Below are 18298 nucleotides of genomic sequence, written 5' to 3'. Positions count from 1 at the left end.
AGTTGTTTTGAGTACTATTTCACACTAAAATGAATGTGACCACGTCTTGAATTACACCATTTAAAAGAGGGACTTTATTGATCTTTAAAAAAAAAAAAAAAAAAAACAGGTCTAGACTATTTCATTGTCACTCATAGAAACAGTACGGAAGCACTGAGTCTTTTGAGCACTTCAAGTGCTCTTCAAGTATGTTAGTTAAGTTCATAGTTCATCTTAGATCAGCAGTGAAACTTCCACTTGACTTGCACAATCCATACAAAGCCATGATGATCGTTTGGAGCCAGTGTTGTAGTGCTGCTGTGCAAACGCTCAATACTTGAGAAATTAGTCACAAAAGCTCATTTGAACCAAGTAGAAAAAAAAAACAGGTGAATGGGCAACTTAAAACTGGGGCATCTGCAAATAACAGTTAAAAAAATAAATATGCCTTCAAAGACCTCAAGGAGTCATGTTAAAAGCAATGAAAAGTTCAAATGTCTTGTGGGGGCGACGATGTAAAGTGGTCCACATGTAAACAAACTGACTCCGAGAGAAATAGTGTGCGGTTCTCTCAAAGCCACAATTGCACCAGAGACGAGCCGCCTCGCCTCTCTTGGGCGATGAAGTGATGAGCGTGAAAAGGGCTGCCGCACGGGAAGTCGTGTGGCAGGTCCAAACGCTTTTAGGTCCCGTGCGCCGTCGCGTCATCTGGGGTGCATCAGGAAGCGATGCAGGTACTCTGAGAAAGCGTACCAGTGCCTCCACAGGAAGGCCACCAGGATGACTAGGAGCATTGTGGTGAGCGTGCGGCTGCGCGTCTTCATCAGCGGCACGACGCAGTTAGCCACCGTGGACACAAACACTAGCAGCACGGCCATGACGGCCAGCAGCACGTTGATGAGCTTGCCCAGGAGCGTCCGTGCCGTGGAGTTCTCCAGACCCTCTAGCTGAACCACCTGCTGCTGTTGCTGCTGCAGCTGCAACTCCATCTTGGAGATGCGTGTCTGGCAGGCCTCCAGCGCCTCCTATAGGATACAAATAGCTTCTTAAGCACTTATATTATCTAGACGCGATACAAATTAAAACAAGTGCAAGTTGCATTCTAGCAAACTGCCATCTTGATTTAAATGTAATTGATCAGCTTGGTTTAAAACTGCATTTATGGAAAATAGACTAATCATTTTGATTCATTCGTTCAGCCTTTATTTTTGCCTGCAATTGTGCCATACATTTTTTTCTGATGTAAAATATATGCCTGAGCTCAAAGGGTTGGAAACAGATTGTGTAAATGAAGTGGTTTGATTCCTGTAGATGAGTTTGTCTTGTCAACAGCACTCCCTATTTTGTTTTGTGTTGGCCAGCGAACACAAAGGTTCGGCACACCGCAGGTGACGCACAGTTTGTTTATCAAAGGTGCGGCCAGTGTCGCTTACCTGGATGTCTCTGGCTCGTTCGTTGGACTGGTAGGCGATCTTCTCCTCCATGCTGGCGAGTTCCTGTTTCAAGTTGAGGATTTCATTCTGGTGCAACTCGGTGAGATCGTTGAGCTGCTCCTCCAAGCGTTCGCACCTGCACAGCAGCAACACCGGCGTTGACGTGTAGTTTGTAAGCTGTTCCATGTACTCGTATAGTCCTCAATAGTAAAGCAAACCTGAATCGCTCCTCTTGTAGGGCCTCCATGATCATCGTGTAGTCGCGCTGATAGTGCGACTTCAAATTGTCAAAGGACTCTTCAAGTCGGCCTTGGTTATCCCGCAGTTCTTGGATCTCGTGGATTATTGCGTCGAAGCCCGTTGCCAGAGAAGGATCAAGCGTGTTCCCCCTGGAGCTGGGAGGGCCCCCGGGTCCTCCGGTAGTGCTGTTGCCCCCCGCCGAGCCCGAAGTGGCACTGGAGCAGTCGTCCTCGCTGCCATACTTTGGACTGGACTGCAGGTGCCCCGCGGGGAGGGTCCTCGTGCCCGCGGGGCTGACCCCCTCGTCGCCCGGCGTCTCGTCCAGAGAATCTTTGAGGGCGGCGATGTTGTCGGCGCTCCCGAACTTGTTGCGGATGAGAAAGGCGAATTCCCTCGGCTTGGACACCACAGCTCCGGCTGCGGAGTGAGTGGCTTGGGAAATGCTGGAGAGTCCGCCCGTCACCTGCCATAGGTCAAAGGTTTTTCCAGAGCTGTTAATGAGGTGGCTGGGGTGGCTGTCACTGATGGTGATGGTCAGTATTCATAGATAAGGTCTGGAGCACACTTCTGTTTAGTGAATGCTAACTAGACCGTTGCTTAGAAAGCACTGCTTCAAGACATTTGATTGAGGAATATTTAATGCATGAGCTTTGAGAGAACGAGAGGTAAAGCACACACCTTGGCACCGACATCTTTCAGGCCCTGGTGCATGTCCCGGAGGACGTCTTTGGGCTGGCGCGGGATGCCGTTGTGCTCCACCTCGCGAAGCTTGCGGTGGTAGTTCTCCAACTTCTTCTGCAAATGTTGGATGGTCTGTGAGGACTTCTGATTCTTCTTCTCAAACACCTGCTTGATCCGCACGCTCTGCAGTTTGTCCGCATTGTTGGCCAGTTTCAGGTACTCGGCCACGTTGTCGTCGCGCGCCGTCTGCTCGATTTTGATTTGCTCGGTGAGTTTGAGGATCTTCTGCTGCAGTTGGGCGATGGCCTGCTTTGTACGCTGAGGGTCCGGCGTGCTGTCTACCACGTCGTAGCCGTCTGAGCCGCAGGAGACGGCATTCGGAGACCCGGCAGGAGCCGATCCATCGTAGCGATCCGGCTGTAGCAAGAGAGGAAGGGTGAAAAAAATGCTCCAGATCAGCAGTACACATTTTTAATGTATCTTTACCACTTTTGCTTTGATTGATTTTCTGACTACCAACCTTGTCAGGTTCCTCGGTAGAATGGTAGCCAGATGTGATCAGCATGTCTGCCAGGGCGGGGCAGCTGGGCGTGTCGGTGGTAGAGGAGGAGCGAGGGCGCCCAGCCTGCAGCAGGGCCTCGTGGGTGCTGCGCCGGTGAATCTGGGGGCTACCTTTCTGGGGGGCGTCCCCGGCGACCCCCGCCTTGCTGCGACGGCTCTGCAGGCTGGTGCCTCGCTTCATCATTGGCGGAGCACCTCGGATTTGCTGCAGCACCCGGCTCAGCGCTGCGGGAGGGGCGGAGGCGGCGGGGCCATCAGAATCCAAAGACAGAGCCGAGGGGGCTCGAGCGTCCCCGCCTTCCGAGACTACGTCAGTGGTCTCGGAAACATTGGAGCTCGCGCAGGAAGCGGCGGTGTCATGCGGGGACACGGAGGAGCGTCTGCGCTGCGGCTGGAAGAGCTGCTTCAGGCCATGACCCAAAGATCCCATGTTCTCCCGGGCGCTATGGGTGATTTTGGACAAACCATGCTCGGACTCTGACGCCCTCCGACTGCCCTCCGGCTCTGCCCGGCCTCCTGAGTCCGCTTCCTCTGGACACTGCTCGCTACAACCCTGATCCATCAGAGGCCTCCAGTTCTACTCAGGGGAGGGGGGTGCACAGGGCTAGCAAAATGGTGTCGACACCGCCCGCCCCTCCCCTGTGTGAGGCTGCTTGGATGGCGCTCAGTTGAACTTTCTGAGTGGGCATGCATCTGTGTCTTGGCTCAATGTCATGCTTGTCTACCACAAAAACAAATGATAGAAAAAATGAATTATAACATGCAGAAGTGAGTGATCAACAGAACATGAAGCAGAATACAAAACAGTGAGGAAAAATAAACAAAGTTGGTGTAGAGACATCCATTTTCCCCTGAAAAAAAATCAAATTCTTACAAATCCTGCATAGAGGACAGTTTGAGTTCTGATGACCAGTGGCACCAACCTGCTAAAACCAACAAAAAGTGCGCTCAAATAAAAAATTTAAAAAAACTGATTTTGAGAACAGTTTCTGAAATGTTGAATCTTGCTGATGACCAATTTTAGACCAACTCTTATTTCGACATTTCTGGGATCTAGAGGCAAGGTTCCATTTCAGAAATTATTCAAATGTCTGTTTGTGGAAGTGGATGGTGCAAACAAAATATAAATTGTGATAAGATACAAATTAAAACCCGAAGTGAAAATGATCTGCCGATTAGGAATTTATGAATCACCGGCGGCCTCGTTCCCTTCCGCTTAATTTTCTTTGTTTCTATATCAAAACCTGCAATAAGCTAAAAGTAATGGGGCTGATCCAAGAATTTTTCTAATATTTGACAATATATGATGGACACCTGCAATAAAAGTGATAAAGGACTCACGATCGCTTACCATCAGCCCGACCTTTCCTCGTCTGACTCACAAAGCAGGATTGGCTAAAGAAAGAAATGAAGAAAAATTAACACAGTCCTACACACACACGCTCACCTGCCACAACTGTGTCATTATACAAATGGCGTCTGTTACACATGCTATGTGAGTTGCAGCAAACAAGTGTACCCAACCCGTCACATAGTGGCATCGGTGACGGAAAAGGACGCACATTTAAGGTGTGGGAAACACACCCAGCAAATTAATTGCGTGAGTCAATGACAGCAGTATGATCCTCAAAATTCTCAGGATACAAAAACTATTAATTACAAAACAAAACTGATGATTCACAGCATTTGTTCAGCTTGCTTTACCAGTCAGACCTCTAATATGTCAAAACAACAAATGAGGGCGAGAATGAGAGCAGAAAGAGCGCTCAAAGGAAGTGTCAGTGTGCAACTAGTGACATAAGTTGGGGGTTTCGCCTGACATGCTTTGAAATGTTTAACCTTAGTTTTGTCACATTTCTATTGCCGTGAAGCTGTGGCTGTCACCCTACCACCATGCCTGCTGTGGTGTGTTTGTGGACACCTAAAATGCAACATGAGGAGAAAATGTTCCTCATGGGCTTGCAGCGAATATCCTCCAAGGGCAATGAAATTACAGCAGCGTCCGTCTCTAAGCTCAGGGCAAAGTGATCTTGCTGAAATGGGTCAGCCAACACTCGCCTATCTCTCTTTGTACATTGCAGCGCTACAAGGTCACACCAGCTGAGTGTTGTGCATGTTGTGAAGCATTTGAGCTTTAACTTGTGATGTAGACCCATTAAGCAGGCAAGAGGCAATTTGTATTCTTGCATAACTGTTTCAGAAATCAGCACTAATTCATTTGGAATAGTAAAATTTGTTTTGTGCTGGTGGATAATATATTTGGATGGAGACCACAAAAAAGGGGGGGGTCTATCGGGAATTATTGTATATATGTAGAGCAAAACAACATTAACATACCTTCTGATGTAGTCATCAGCAAATAATATGGCAGGGTACAAGGATTAAAATTCCAAGCAAATGTCCAGCTCCACCTCTGCTGGGGAAGCACTCCAAATGAAAATCTGACAGTGGCTCTTGGTTTTTAGTCAGCTGTCTTCATTCAGGTTTAGAAAAATGACATGCTGCAAGATATTAAAAAGAGTCAAGAATAAATATTGTTCCCTCACGTTAAAAAATATTCATTAATATTCACGCATGAGAGTCTCTTGTGCTCAAAGCCGGTTTCGGGAACTGCAGGAAGCTTATGTCAAACAGAAAGGCTCTTGTCGAAGTTGAACTTTTGTACAAAGGTTGTTTATTTAAACCAGAACAGAAAGGTAAAGCAAACGTTTCATGTGTGTGTACTCGTCAGGTGGATGACGAAGGACACACAAAGGACAGCAGCAGTTCATTACACGTGAGGTAGCACACAAAAATGCATTGTAGCTGGCTGACCTGCTCTATGTTCTGAAAGGATCTTTTAATTATTCTCACAGCACTGACACCCAAAGCCCTTCACTAGTAATTACACACGTTAATTAATGAATGGATGGATGTCCCCTTTTGGGAGCACTGCCGGCTTGCCTAATATTAAATTACAGTTGATACAAATGTTTCATGCATTCTTTTAGGACATGATGGGTAAATAATAAGTTACAGGTGCATTCAGTGTCGAAAATGGGTAGATGTTATGAGAAACACATAAGCTGCCTTACTTGACAAATATGTACAAGACAAACAAGCGATTGTTTGACTACAAATCGCCTGAGCTCAACGGTTTAGAGTTAAGAAGAGGATGAAACAAGCCGCTTGCTAGCTAAACCTTGTAGGCCTCCCTTACACGTTATAAACAACAACTATTAATTAAAGTACTAAATACCGACGTAGTTTGTTGAGGGAACAGAATTTGGAGCTAACTGACGTGGTAGTTAAGAGTTGTGTACATTGCTGTGCCCATTTTAGGTCGGCTCGTCTTGTCTTTGGACACTTTAGCAGGAGAAGCTAAGTTGCTGCGCCGGAGGGTGTTCATTTTATTTTACGGGGCACACCGGTAATGTTGGAGTGTTCCATTACTCGCGTGAAGACACATTGGGGTCATTCGCCGTGTGTTACTTTCTCCAGTGACGCAAAAATGCGGATTTTATTATATTTTAAGATGACTAAAACGTGCATTTTAAACCATCACCCTAGAGAAACTTCACAATAAGATAGTAACCGTCATTGTTGTAAGACAGTGTTCAAGTGTGCAACTCCAGTCCGTTTGCAAATCACGAGTTTTAAGACCTGGATAACAAGTATATATTTAGGCTGTACTCCACCTTGAGAGTCGGATCCTCACTATCGTTATTTACATATTTAAGATATTAACCTGTTAAGCACACTTACAAGACGATTTGGACTGAACAAACCTCGCCCCACCCCGACTAGCCGGGCCCGCAAAACAGGCGCCCACTGAGCGCCTGGTTGACTGGCCAATCAGCCTGTCACTTAGCATGCTGGCTAGCTCCGCGGCTAGCGACTACGGCGGCTATCTGGCTCCGGGCGATCAGACGCGTCGACAACCGCCCAAACAAGCCCAAGCGGCTTTCACCCTCGCACAGTTTCGTACGACGGTTCACCGAAGCGGATTTCACACAGAGAGTAATTGACAAAGTCGGCGATTTTGTCGGCGTCAACTTACATGGGCGCTGAGAGGATTGTGTTTGTGACCGTTCATCTCTCCCGATGGAGGAACACTCCCACGATGACGTCATATAGCGTGCTCGGCGTCAAAATACACAACAACGCCTGAACCACACAAGACGAGAGTACTGTAGTCTGCGTCATAACTGTGTAATTATAGACAGAGACACTAATGTAATGACAGTCTAATACAAGTGTAACCTGAACAAGAATATTTATTAAACTAGTATTTTATTAACATTTATAATAAACAACTTTATTCAATATGACACGAACTGTGCCCTTTAGACTGCAGATTCAAGTTCATGAACGATCCTGGCTACTCATTAAACCAATTAAACAATTGCCAGTGTACACTCATTATGGTGAAGATATGCAGTTTTTTTGACACATTCACTCACAAATTTGTATACACCTAAAAAAATAACGTTATTTGCTGTCTGCTAATGTGTGAATGAAATAGGGCATATCACAGATTTCTCTGGTGTATATGAGTCAAGAAAATTTTAATTTTGTAGTTAAATGGGGGAAAAAAGGGAATTACCCACATCGAGCTGTGACGCTACTGGATAACCATTCATCACTAGCTCCTGCAGCTATGACCTTGGATGTCAAGGTACACACATGCATGGCGTGAGACTCAGGATAATGCTCCTGCTTAGCTGGACTATGATGGATTGTTGGCAGGAGAATCTGAAATTCCACACAAAGACGTCTTTTGAGTGGACTGGTAGATAAGGGGTAGGAAAAGGTCTTGTGCTGGTAAGAAAAACATTTCCCAGGTGGGTTACAAAACAGGGATCTGATTAGCACAAGGTTAAATAGTTTGAATGTGTCCATCTGTCAGCTTCAGTGGGAAGGACTGGTGAGATTGTAAAGGTGGATTTTGAAATTGTGACTTTGAGGAGGAAATGGTCTTCTCTTTATGAGTTAGGGTTAGGGTTAGGACTTGAGGGACTTGTGTGGTTAGCTTGACCTCTGTGGTAGCAGTGGTGAGTTTGGATTTTTTAATACTATATCATATATCATAATACATATCGTTCTTAATTGTCCACAAACATGCATGTTACATTCAGTGAATTTAGTTTTTAGAAAATTGTCAGATAATGCGAACAAGAGTATGATTGGTTGGTTATCTTTATGTGCTCTCCGATTGGCTAGCGACTCAGCAGCTGTAGCCCCGCCTCTAACCTAGTCAACTGCGCTATACGCCAAGGTCATGTGCGATTGACATTCTGTAATATAAATTTAACATGGTTGTCAAAGCAAAAGAAGAGTTTATTTTATTGAAAGCTTCAAATTCTGTAAAAAAAACATACATTACATGACATGTAAATCCTCAAGTTGTAAGTCGTCATTCCTTTCATGATACAATAATTGAAGGGTTATGATAACTAAATTATATTACAAATATTGCAAAATCAAAATATCTGTCCTGAAAAATGACTGGACTATCTTTTACAAAATAACAACATATTAAATACTTTTTTGTCACTTTTGCCTTTTCATCTATCTTTTCAGTGTATTATTCAGCCTTTTTTAAAGTTTGGCTTTTTTGTACAATTTCCTACATTGGTTGATGGTTTTTTTTTTGTTTTGTTTTTTTATAAATATCTGTCTCTGTTATCTGTTAAAGGTCTGTGACATCCTCATCAGACCAATCATTCTGATGTGTCGACAATGAGAACGTTGAACAAAGTTCTTCTTCCTCAGATCTTTTTGGTGATTCCCCATGGTAATAGTGACCGGTTGCCGCGTTATTTGACTGCGTTGGCTCTCTGGCTTGGAAGTGGTCTAGCGATGCAGGGATGGAGTCTGTATCCATCATCCAGCCGTAGCCAACATAAGCTGGGGGGAATGTCACTATGCCATTCTCTCCATCCGACTGCGTCCAAGAGGGAGGAGGAGGTGTGAACAGGCTTCCGGCCAAAAGTTGTCCGTGATGGAGAGCGCCGTCAGTGCCGCGCCTCAGGTTAATAGGAGACGGGGGCCTCGTGTCGAATTCTATAAGCGAGAGAATACATTCTCGCTCGCCAAAGCTTTGCCATATATTTAGTGTAGCCTGTGAGTCATAGTTGATATGGCCAGAAGCATCCTGCTTGTATTCCGATACAATAACAGAGTGTTGATCATCATAAGGACTCCTCATGCCGTTGCTGAAACTTGCTGGCGAGAAATTACGCTTTGCCAGGTTATTTGGCATCAGTCTTCTCCATTTCCTCTCAGTCCTTTTGAGTTGCCCTTTTCGGACACTGGCCAAGACCTTATCCCACAAGCTGCTGGTCATTGTCCCTCTGTTAAACACCTTACGCCTGCTCTGCCTCCTGGAAGGCATCCAGAAGATCCAGGATCCCAAGACCAGCAATGACGAACCCCAAGCTAACTCAATGATCCTGGCCCAAAACTGGCTGAGCCACCAGCACCAACCGAAGCGCCTCCAGTTGCCCATCAGGCCGTAGAGCCACAGAAGACTGCAAATCTGAAGGTTGCAGCTCATAATGCCAAGGCAGGCGCACACGGCCGTTACCCGCTTGGCGCACCTCTCGACCTTTTGTAAAGGAAGCCCACGAGGAAGTGAGGACTTAAGGAACATATTTGAATAGCAAAGGGACTTCAGGAGTATTTCTAAGCAAAATGGAAGGCCCCAACAGAGTGACAAAGTCTGCAGCATAAGAGAGAGAAGTGGAAAGAAAGCAGTGAAATACAAATCGGCAGCTAGCAAAACGGCGCAGTGTGATACAACCAACGCCACCAACACCTGAGGCTGGTGTAACACGACTGGGAAAAGGAATAATTGGAACCTCCTGGGAGTGACAAGTGTGAGGGTGACCTGAGCCCACAGGAACAGCTGCATGGGAATGTTCTGCAGTGCTGCCAGCGTAGTGTGAGACACGATCTGGCGAGTACCGTAAGGATCCAGCAGCAGGTGAATGGCCCTCAAAGCGCCACTCACAATCAGGGCGCTGTTAGCCAGCATCAGAGCATTGCAGTGGGGGTAAGAGAGAGTGGAGGCAGCGGCCATTCCTAAAACGGCCACAGACGCCATGAGGATGAAGAGGCTGGCCGAGCCGAAGACGTGGATTTCCCAGGCGAACGCCAGCGTGCGCCTCATGTCGTCCCATAGCAAGTCGGTGCCGTTGTAATTGGCGAGAACAATGCAAGGCGTTTGAACGCAGGGTCGTCCGGATCCTGATATATTGGTCACAGAGGAAAACACACGGGTTTCCACAGGGTGGTCCAGACCTGTAAGGGAGGACACAGTCTTTATCCTTTTATTCACCTTTTGTTTTAGAGACTTTTGATTTTCATTTCTAACGGCATGGCACTCAACACTAACTTACCTGTTTGAGCATGATTATCAACTCTTGCACGGCTGCCTTCCAAAAGAATGTCCTGTGATTTTACACTGGAGTGATTGAGTTTTGTAACTGAAGAATTGGTGTTAGCTGTTCCACTCAGTGAGTGTGGAAGAGTAATCACTTCACTTGATGTCAACTTTTTTTGCTTTCTGGTTTCCTCTGTAACAGGAGGGATTGCACGATCCAATCGACTACTGTTGCCTCTGATGATGTCATTCACTGGATGGATGATGGACTCTGTGCTTTGAGTCCTTCCAATTAAATCACCATGTGAATCTGAAAAGCTTCCAAGTGAATGACACAATGCCAGAGTAATGACGAAGAGCAGAGAGGAACATTCCATTTCTACCCACCCTGTTGAATCAAAAGCCTGCAGAATAAAGGAAAAATATTTGATATGAACTGTTATATTACGCAATACATCTATTTGTTATGAAGATGACTGCATTATTCCAACATTTAAAACCATTTTAATAGATGGTTAAGTAGACAAAAATAAATCTCCATACGAGGGATGTTTGGTAAAAGAAGCATTCTCTAATCCGCTTCATTTATGCACCCCACAACATCTGTGCAAAAATTCAACACTGCACAGACAAATTGTAACATTTGTTTGTGAATTTCTCCTCTACAAAGGCTGCAACACAATTTGTCACTATTTTTTATATTTTTTTCAAAGAAACACTGTTTAGCACATAATTAAATTACAGTGCAGGTATTACCAGATGCTATTTTAAAACCAGATCACTATTTTTAAAATAATTTTCACAGTTCTACATGCACACATAAGCACACTAAAATATCTGAATCGACCTGACACGACATGACTAAAACAATCTACTGACACTTTTAAACAATTAACAGGTTACCTGTGAATCTTTATGGCTTCTTTTAATGCATCAAGTATAGCTGCTCCGTAGGCAGCTGATGAAGTCCATCAAAGTGAGCTTTCAGCAATGTGGACCATCACATCATGCCTTCAAGCTGGCGTCCTATTCTTATTACTGCACCGGCTGCTTACTTGGCAGTGTCCCATAATGGGTCAGCTCCTAAGACCAGTCAATGAATACAAAACTGATGTGAAGTAAATGCATGGGTGCATCCTCAAAGCTCATATATTCAGACAAAGATTAACCAGAATAAAAATTTAAAAAACATTATAAAAAGATATTCCAATTTTGAAAGTAGTTCCTGGGCCCCATCTGCCACTGTCTACAACAGTTATGTTCAGGTAAATCCTTCCCAAAAGGATTAGATTAAGATTCTTACGGTAGCACACAGTCACATGAAGTTAAAGTGCACATCTGACTACACACTAACACACTCAGAGAAATTCATTAATTCTAAAATGCTACTTTACATGGCGTTTTAATATTATTAGTTTGTGCATGAAAATACAACACTGCAGTAGAATTGTGTAATAATGCATACAACGATTTCTTTACAGAAAAATATCATACAGCTCTTAGATAAAGAGAATCACGCAGAGTATATGGAGACTCGGAGTCTGAGCATCACAAATAGTTGCAGAAAAGCACTGACAACCAGGCACTAACATAAGAATTAACTATTTGCTGCCCATGTTCAATGCACAGGGTCTATGCATGGGGCACATCTATCCCGGTCCACCTTAAGAGGAGCGGAGAGGCCGCATGAAGAGGAGCTAGCAGGGGGACGGCCTCCACTGCACACGCCGGGCTCTTTAAGGGGGACTGGCTAAGTTAGATGCTGTTAAAGGGACATGCCTTCCACATTGACAAGAAGCGCTTCAATGTACAGTTCAAAAAAATGCTGCGCTCTAAAGTTTTTGCATTTACATTTGTTGCCATTTCTTTTAATATAGCACATTTTATAAATCGTATTTATATTATATTTTTTAAAAGAAACATTTTAAAACACAGTGTAGTTGCAAGATAGAGTCACATTTATTGCTCTTGATAGTCATCATTTGTTTACAGATGCACAATTTAAGGAGATGTAATATAACGGAATGTTGCCAATGTGGGAGCTATTGAGAGCCTGTTTCTTTTAACATAAATATTACAAGCTGTTCTCTGTATGATATTATGCAGTTCAACATCAATATTGCTGCATTACAATTTATTATGCTGAGTAAGGAATATAAAAAATGTGTTTAATCAAATGAGAAAATCAGCATATCAAAGCTATGCCATTATCAAAAGTGCTCGTAGTATTAAATTATTACTGATAATACGTGAAGGGTTCTGCGGATTGTTGCCCTGCACAGTTGGAACAGAATTTCCCGTTTTTCACATCAGGGCCTAGTCTTCCGTCATTTCAAAATCACACTGGATAAAAAAAAAAAAAAAAAAAACACAGTTGGATGTCTGGTCGTTGACAATCTTCAGGCTTGTGGAAAAGGTTTGCTTCTTTGCTCGTCCACGGGTTCCTCGTTTATCGACATCGAAAGCCGCCTGGATTTCTGCGCAGACGTCAGACAAGAGACCGCCTGCTTGCCTCTGCCTGTTCACCACCGCCGTTGTGAAATAGTTGTTGCAAACTAATCGTAGCATTATTGGTGGAATTGCAGCGTCTGCCCTGCATGGACTGTGCGACGGGGTGGATAGCATGCTGATGGTAGCTGCTGGACGATTATCGGCTTTTTAGTTTTTAAACACCGTGCCTTGGCGGAAAGGAGACGATTTCTTTTTATTTAAGGTAGCATGACAGGATCCGAGCGTTAGCACTAGCTAGCGTCATGTTGTCCGATGTAAATTTGGAGGCTTGTTGCGTTATAAAGTAACGATCTGGGTAGTTAAGTCTTGATATTTTTCAATCGACGCGACTATGTTAGGTGATAAACATAATTATCTGCTGAGGTAATCATACAGACCGAGGATATTCAGTTCGGCTAGCTATGCTATGCTAGCTTGCTAACAGTTAGCTTAGCTTATGTGCATTCAGTTTGTACATGAGCCCAGGCTACCGTGTCTTTGGTGCCTTCATGTGTATTTTTTAGACTTAATAGTCTTAATGTTTAAGAAACAAGCACGAGCTGATCCCTGTTGTTTCAGGAAAAAATACAATGCATAGTAATTATTCAGACTACAATTACGGCGCCACTTCGTAATCTGTTGAAATACCAAATGTTCTTGCAATTTAGGTTATGTGCGTAAAATTATTTTAAAAATGACTTACATAAAACTACAGTGATCAGGCAGATCAATTAAATTTGATTTTGTAACATCTTTTGACTAACCTCAAGGGAGTTATGGCTCTCTAAAATTATTGGGCCAACGTCTAAATACAAGGACAATTGGGTCGAGATTTTCTTTTCTTTATTTTTTCTAAAGATGAGTTTTATAAATATTTACCTATTCTTTAATATCTAATCTTATTAGAAACCCTGCTAAACACAGAAACCGTCAACATATAATAACATTGACATACGTTATAACAGAAAGCCAAGGGGGCTAAGTTTGCATAAAATCTTCTAAAAATAATGATCAAGAGCAAAACAGAGATGCAGATGACTGTCAGATGATGTGTGGAAATCTAAACATGTCTAGAAAAAGAGTCAAGAATGAACCAACACATAAGTTATGTATCACACTTAACAGGCATTTGTAATTGATTGAGTTAAGCCCCTCTTTTGATTTGTTTTCTAGGTCCAGTGACAATGAACGAGCAGGAGGCCGGTGTGGTCTCGTTTGACGAATACGTGCGGCAAAAAGCCCGAACTGTACCCCAGCACAGGATGAAGGAGTTCCTGGAGTCCCTCTCCAAAGGGGAGTTCAGTCAGCAGGGAGGGGCAACCACCACCACTACCACCACCACCGCAGCTATGGTCTATCAAGACCAGACCAACAACTGTGTCTACACTGACAGCACAGAGGTCGCTGGCTCTCTCTTGGAGCTGGCTTGTCCAGTAAGAACTGACTTTATTCACTTATATCATGGCTTAGTTTGAGTTTGATGTGTTACAATTGCTGCTTATGACAGGTACAGCTGACCTCGGCCGAGATTTCACCTCAGCTTTCCATGCATTCAGAATCGGAACAGCAGCTTCAAGTGCAGGTTTGTTTATCTGAATTTACCTTGTGACTTCATGTGCAGACGTGAAAATGAATGGCTCTCTAATAAGGTTAAGGAAAATAAAAAATAAATAAAAACATTTATTATCATTTATATATCTACTGGTGTTGTTTGCGATCATTTCGCTTGTTGATAGGTTGATGATCTTTTATTCTCTTCTTCTCTGTTAGGTCCAGATCCAGGAGCAGCCGGTGCTGCAGATGGCCACGTCCACTCAACAAGACATGCAAGGAATGTCAACTTCTCAACTTGTGCCACAGGAAGAGCTGACAGAAGAGCAGCAGCAGCAGGTACCATATCCATAGCGGTGGAATCTTAAGATTGGAGGCCTTGTTAAAGGCACGCAAATTTTGAAGTTCCACTGTACACCTTCAATCTCATCCTACAACTGATTCATTCTGATCACTTGTTGTGGAACATTTTCTATTTGAATAGATTCAGGCACAGCTGGTTGCAGCTGTGAGCGGAGAGCAACAGATTCAGTTGGCAAGTGGTCACCAAATCCAACTGCAAGGTACGCAGCAGATACAGCTTGCGGACGGCCAGCATATTCAACTGGAGGCCGGACAACAGATACAGCTACAAGGCGGACAGCAGATTCAGTTGCCGGGCGGCCAGCACATTCAGTTGCAGGGCGGGCAACAGATTCAGATACAAGATGGACAGCAGATCCAACTGCCTGGCGGACAGCAGATCCAACTGCAAGACGGACAGCAGATCCAACTCCAGAGTGGACAGCAGATTCAGCTGCAAGACGCTCAGCAAATTCAGCTCCCGAGCGGCCAGCACATCCAGCTGCAGGGCGGGCAACAGATTCAACTCCAAGATGGACGGCAGATTCAACTCATGGGAGGCCAGCACATCCAGCTCCAAGATGGACAGCAGATACAATTACCAGACGGACAACAGATCCACATCCAAACCATCGAGGCTATATCTCCTCCGCAGCAACAGAACTCTCCCAGGGAGACCGAGAGACGGCCCGCCACCGTCTCGTCTGTTCTTCCGCCCGCCAAGAAGCGCAAGGTTGACGCTCCCTTGACGGTGTCTTACGCCGTTCCTCAGGGGCAGCAAGTGGCCACTGTCATCGCCATCCCTCAAGGGCAGCAACAAAACTACGTGTCCCTGAGGCCCGATTTGCTCACCGTCGACAGCACACAGCTGTATAGTGCCACGGGAACCATCACCGGGCCCACAGGGGAGACGTGGACCATCCCCGTGTACTCCACCGCTCAGCAGCAGGGCGTGACTCACATCGCCATACCGCAGGAGACGTACAACACGGTGCAACTTGCCGCCGCCAACGGCAAGGCCGGTTCCTCTGCGAGGTCCGCCGATGGGCAGTCTGTGTCGAGCGGGACACAGGAGGAAATAGTACAGACGCTGTTTCCCGCCCAGTTCATGAATGGGAACATTCACATCCCAGTAGCTGTCCAGACTGTAGGTGGGACTTACAATACAACGCAGTCGGTGCACATATGGGATCCCAGTCAGCAACAGAACCAAGAAGATGGAAATGAGCAACAAATCCACCTTCAGGTTAGACGTCGTTTTTTATTTATATTTTATTTTTACTTTATTATATACACTGACATTTATTGTGCAATGCTGTGGTCCCTTCGGTGTTACTGTGAAGTGTTTATCAAGTTGAATAATGAAAAAATGAATGTTAACCTTTACTTTGACATACAGTGATTGTTTAAAATCATGGTAGTAGTAAAAGTAATAATACATTTTATTTCGTAATGTCTTGAGGCCTTTTTTAAATGCCTCCACACACTGTGGAACCCTCAGGAACTCTGGAAAGGTGTTCCAGAAATCATTCATTGTCTTGTACAGGAACAAGGAGAAGGCGAGGCTAGTGCTGAACCGTCTGCAGAAATTTTAGTTCCTATCTCTCTAAAGCCAGACGAGGGTCTGGAGGTATGGCGCCTTTGGGTCAAGAGGAAAAATGTCGAGCTAAGCAAGCAGGACAAGACAAAGCTTGCACCCATTGGCCGTAAGTCAACTTCTCAACTCCCAGCTAGCGTACTTTGAAAAGAACTCCTGCAGCGACAAATGCCGATCTCTTTGCGTGCAGGTCGCCAACCGCTGCGTTTTCAAGAAGACTTGATCTCCAGTGCAGTCGCCGAGCTCAATCTCGGGCTTGCCCTTATGACGCAGGAGGCCCGAGGATCAGAGGAGGAACAATTCGCTCCAGATGTTCTTTATTATGTCTTCTTGTGTATACAAAAGGTTTGTAATACTTGTCCTACAGCCTGGCAATCAAATGCTGTATGAGGTCATCCATTGCTTATTTTTTTACTCCCCCTTTTCAACAGTACCTCTTTGAAAATGGACGCGTGGATGACATTTTCTCTGATCCATACTACACTCGATTCTGTGAGAGTTTAAATAAAATCCTCACTGGTTGGAAGCCCAGTGTTCATCCTCTCGGTAAAAGACAAACTCCCATCACTCTTTAATGTCATTCATTGTTTACTTAAGACGAGGAATTAATTTCTGTTTGGTCATGTTGCAAGGTTACATCATTCCGAGTCATGTGACAGAGGAGATGCTGTGGGAATGTAAACAGCTTGGTGCACATTCACCTTGGACTTTATTAACAACTCTGATGTACTTTAACACCAAGTGAGTTTTTTTTCTCCTTTTGCCCTGTGCTCTATTGGACTGCAGGTGTGTCATCCACCACACCTCAAATAAATGGTCAGGCCATAGTGCTGTGTAATAGAAAAGTAGTGCTTTGGTGCCATCAATGACTTGCAGGTTTTCTCGGGCCTGATGGGTGTCGATTCTTAATGGTTGCAAATGCTTTTGCCCGCAGGTGTTTTCGTCTGTTAACACCTGAGCAACACCTAAAGGTGGCCTTCTCCAAGGTCTTAAGGCACACCAGGAAGAACCCTACCAATACCAAGGACAAAGCAACTACTATCCGCCTTCTGAAAGGGCAGAGCTCACATAAAGGTATGTTGTTTGCCACTTGATTAAAAGAAAAACACTTTGCTCATGTGACTTAATTTACAGGTCCAGATGACCTATACGACGAGCAGATCGAGGATCCAGACAATCCACTCCGTTGTCCGATCAAACTTTACGACTTTTATCTCTTCAAATGGTGAGCTTGCACTCAAAACAAATATTCTGCAGATCATGTTTCTCCTTTTCCTGTAACCACCTTTTTCCCTCGATGCAGCCCTCAAAGCGTCAAAGGTCGAAACGACGCGTACTACATGACCCCGGAGCCCGTGGTGGCGCCAAACAGCCCCATGTGGTACTCGTCTCAGCCTCTCACCACTCAGCAGGTGGAGCAAACGCTGGCGCGCATCCTGGTGGTCCGAGAAATCCAGGAGATCATCGGTGCCGCTTCCGAGAGTTAAGACGACAGACGTGTGGAGCGAGAGGAAGATTGTACGATTCCATCAGATTGTTGACTGCTGCCCTTTAATTGGCTCAATAAATCTCAACAATCACATGGAGAACCCAATGAACGGGTTTGAAGCCTGCAATGAAATTGTCCTCTTAAAGTTTTCAGGAATGTAAGACTGGACTATGGGGGAAAAGTATTTTCAAGATGAGGGTATTTAACCGTTTACTCTTCTTTAACCTCTTATGTTTTGTTACCATGCCAACCTCCTTGCAGGGACCACAGCTCACCTTTTTTTTTTTTTTTTTGTATTGTGTTGATATGTACAAAGATGACCTTGTGCCTGTTTTCAAGTATTTGATCCAAGTTGTCCCATAAGTAAAGTGCTACATTGTAGTCCTTGGGGAGACTAGAAACTTTCTCAGGTCAAAGGTTATGATCGATTGAGAGACTCAAAGACATTTCCAACATCTTTGTGTACAGATGATTAAATACAAGAAGACAGTCCTTGCGGCCGAAGTAGTGTTGAGCACGCTTGTTTTATTTGTGCTTTGTAATGTCGTTCGTATTCTCATGAGTCAAAA

The 18298-nt window shown here is 44.7% G+C and overlaps 3 protein-coding genes across 4 annotated transcripts; 1 reads left to right on the top strand and 2 right to left on the bottom strand.

Annotated features, from left to right (window-relative positions):
• Positions 1-46: 46 nt before the first annotated feature.
• On the bottom strand, positions 47-7099 carry tmcc1b (transmembrane and coiled-coil domain family 1b). Of its 2 annotated transcripts, none has more exons than XM_088390632.1 (8): positions 6934-7099; positions 5232-5395; positions 4246-4289; positions 2854-3615; positions 2331-2750; positions 1631-2115; positions 1413-1548; positions 47-1004 (listed from the first exon to the last, which is right to left on the bottom strand). In XM_088390632.1, exons 4-8 carry the CDS (start codon positions 3454-3456, stop codon positions 684-686), a joined length of 1965 nt encoding a protein of 654 aa, XP_088246758.1. In that variant the 5' UTR covers positions 3457-3615; positions 4246-4289; positions 5232-5395; positions 6934-7099; the 3' UTR covers positions 47-683. The 2 variants fall into 2 exon arrangements, with proteins under 2 accessions (XP_088246758.1, XP_088246759.1); XM_088390633.1 differs by lacking the exon at positions 6934-7099 and adding an exon at positions 6639-6852.
• Positions 7100-8192: 1093 nt separating this feature from the next.
• On the bottom strand, positions 8193-11524 carry LOC148390793 (proline-rich transmembrane protein 3). The gene is made up of 3 exons (XM_088390631.1): positions 11164-11524; positions 10277-10664; positions 8193-10178 (listed from the first exon to the last, which is right to left on the bottom strand). Exons 2-3 carry the CDS (start codon positions 10635-10637, stop codon positions 8566-8568), a joined length of 1974 nt encoding a protein of 657 aa, XP_088246757.1. The 5' UTR covers positions 10638-10664; positions 11164-11524; the 3' UTR covers positions 8193-8565.
• Positions 11525-12721: 1197 nt separating this feature from the next.
• Positions 12722-18233, top strand: LOC148390792 (transcriptional regulator QRICH1-like). Its single transcript, XM_088388475.1, has 12 exons — positions 12722-12973; positions 13924-14183; positions 14258-14332; positions 14521-14640; positions 14786-15889; positions 16190-16349; positions 16431-16585; positions 16672-16786; positions 16873-16981; positions 17175-17314; positions 17375-17465; positions 17544-18233. Exons 2-12 carry the CDS (start codon positions 13935-13937, stop codon positions 17725-17727), a joined length of 2502 nt encoding a protein of 833 aa, XP_088244601.1. The 5' UTR covers positions 12722-12973; positions 13924-13934; the 3' UTR covers positions 17728-18233.
• The last annotated feature ends 65 nt before the right edge of the window (positions 18234-18298 follow it).

This window comes from Syngnathus floridae, chromosome 11, assembly GCF_059516105.1.
Source record: "Syngnathus floridae isolate MCC-2025c chromosome 11, RoL_Sflo_1.0, whole genome shotgun sequence".
Lineage (NCBI taxonomy): Eukaryota > Metazoa > Chordata > Actinopteri > Syngnathiformes > Syngnathidae > Syngnathus > Syngnathus floridae.
Note: the sequence above shows the minus strand (reverse complement) of the source record. Positions and strands in the feature narration are given on the sequence as shown.

Bases quoted from the DNA above. Each gene is read 5' to 3' on its own strand.
- tmcc1b (XM_088390632.1), bottom strand. From the start codon at position 3,456: ATGGATCAGGGTTGTAGCGAGCAGTGTCCAGAGGAAGCGGACTCAGGA. The intron at 2,116-2,330 runs GTGTGTGCTTTA...GACCTATGGCAG, and splicing joins TGAAAGATGTCGGTGCCAAG to GTGACGGGCGGACTCTCCAG. The intron at 1,005-1,412 runs GTAAGCGACACT...TGTATCCTATAG, and splicing joins AACGAGCCAGAGACATCCAG to GAGGCGCTGGAGGCCTGCCA.
- LOC148390793 (XM_088390631.1), bottom strand. From the start codon at position 10,637: ATGGAATGTTCCTCTCTGCTCTTCGTCATTACTCTGGCATTGTGTCAT. The intron at 10,179-10,276 runs GTAAGTTAGTGT...CCTCCCTTACAG, and splicing joins TGATAATCATGCTCAAACAG to GTCTGGACCACCCTGTGGAA.
- LOC148390792 (XM_088388475.1), top strand. From the start codon at position 13,935: ATGAACGAGCAGGAGGCCGGTGTGGTCTCGTTTGACGAATACGTGCGG. The intron at 16,350-16,430 runs GTAAGTCAACTT...CTTTGCGTGCAG, and splicing joins AAAGCTTGCACCCATTGGCC to GTCGCCAACCGCTGCGTTTT. The intron at 17,315-17,374 runs GTATGTTGTTTG...CTTAATTTACAG, and splicing joins AGGGCAGAGCTCACATAAAG to GTCCAGATGACCTATACGAC.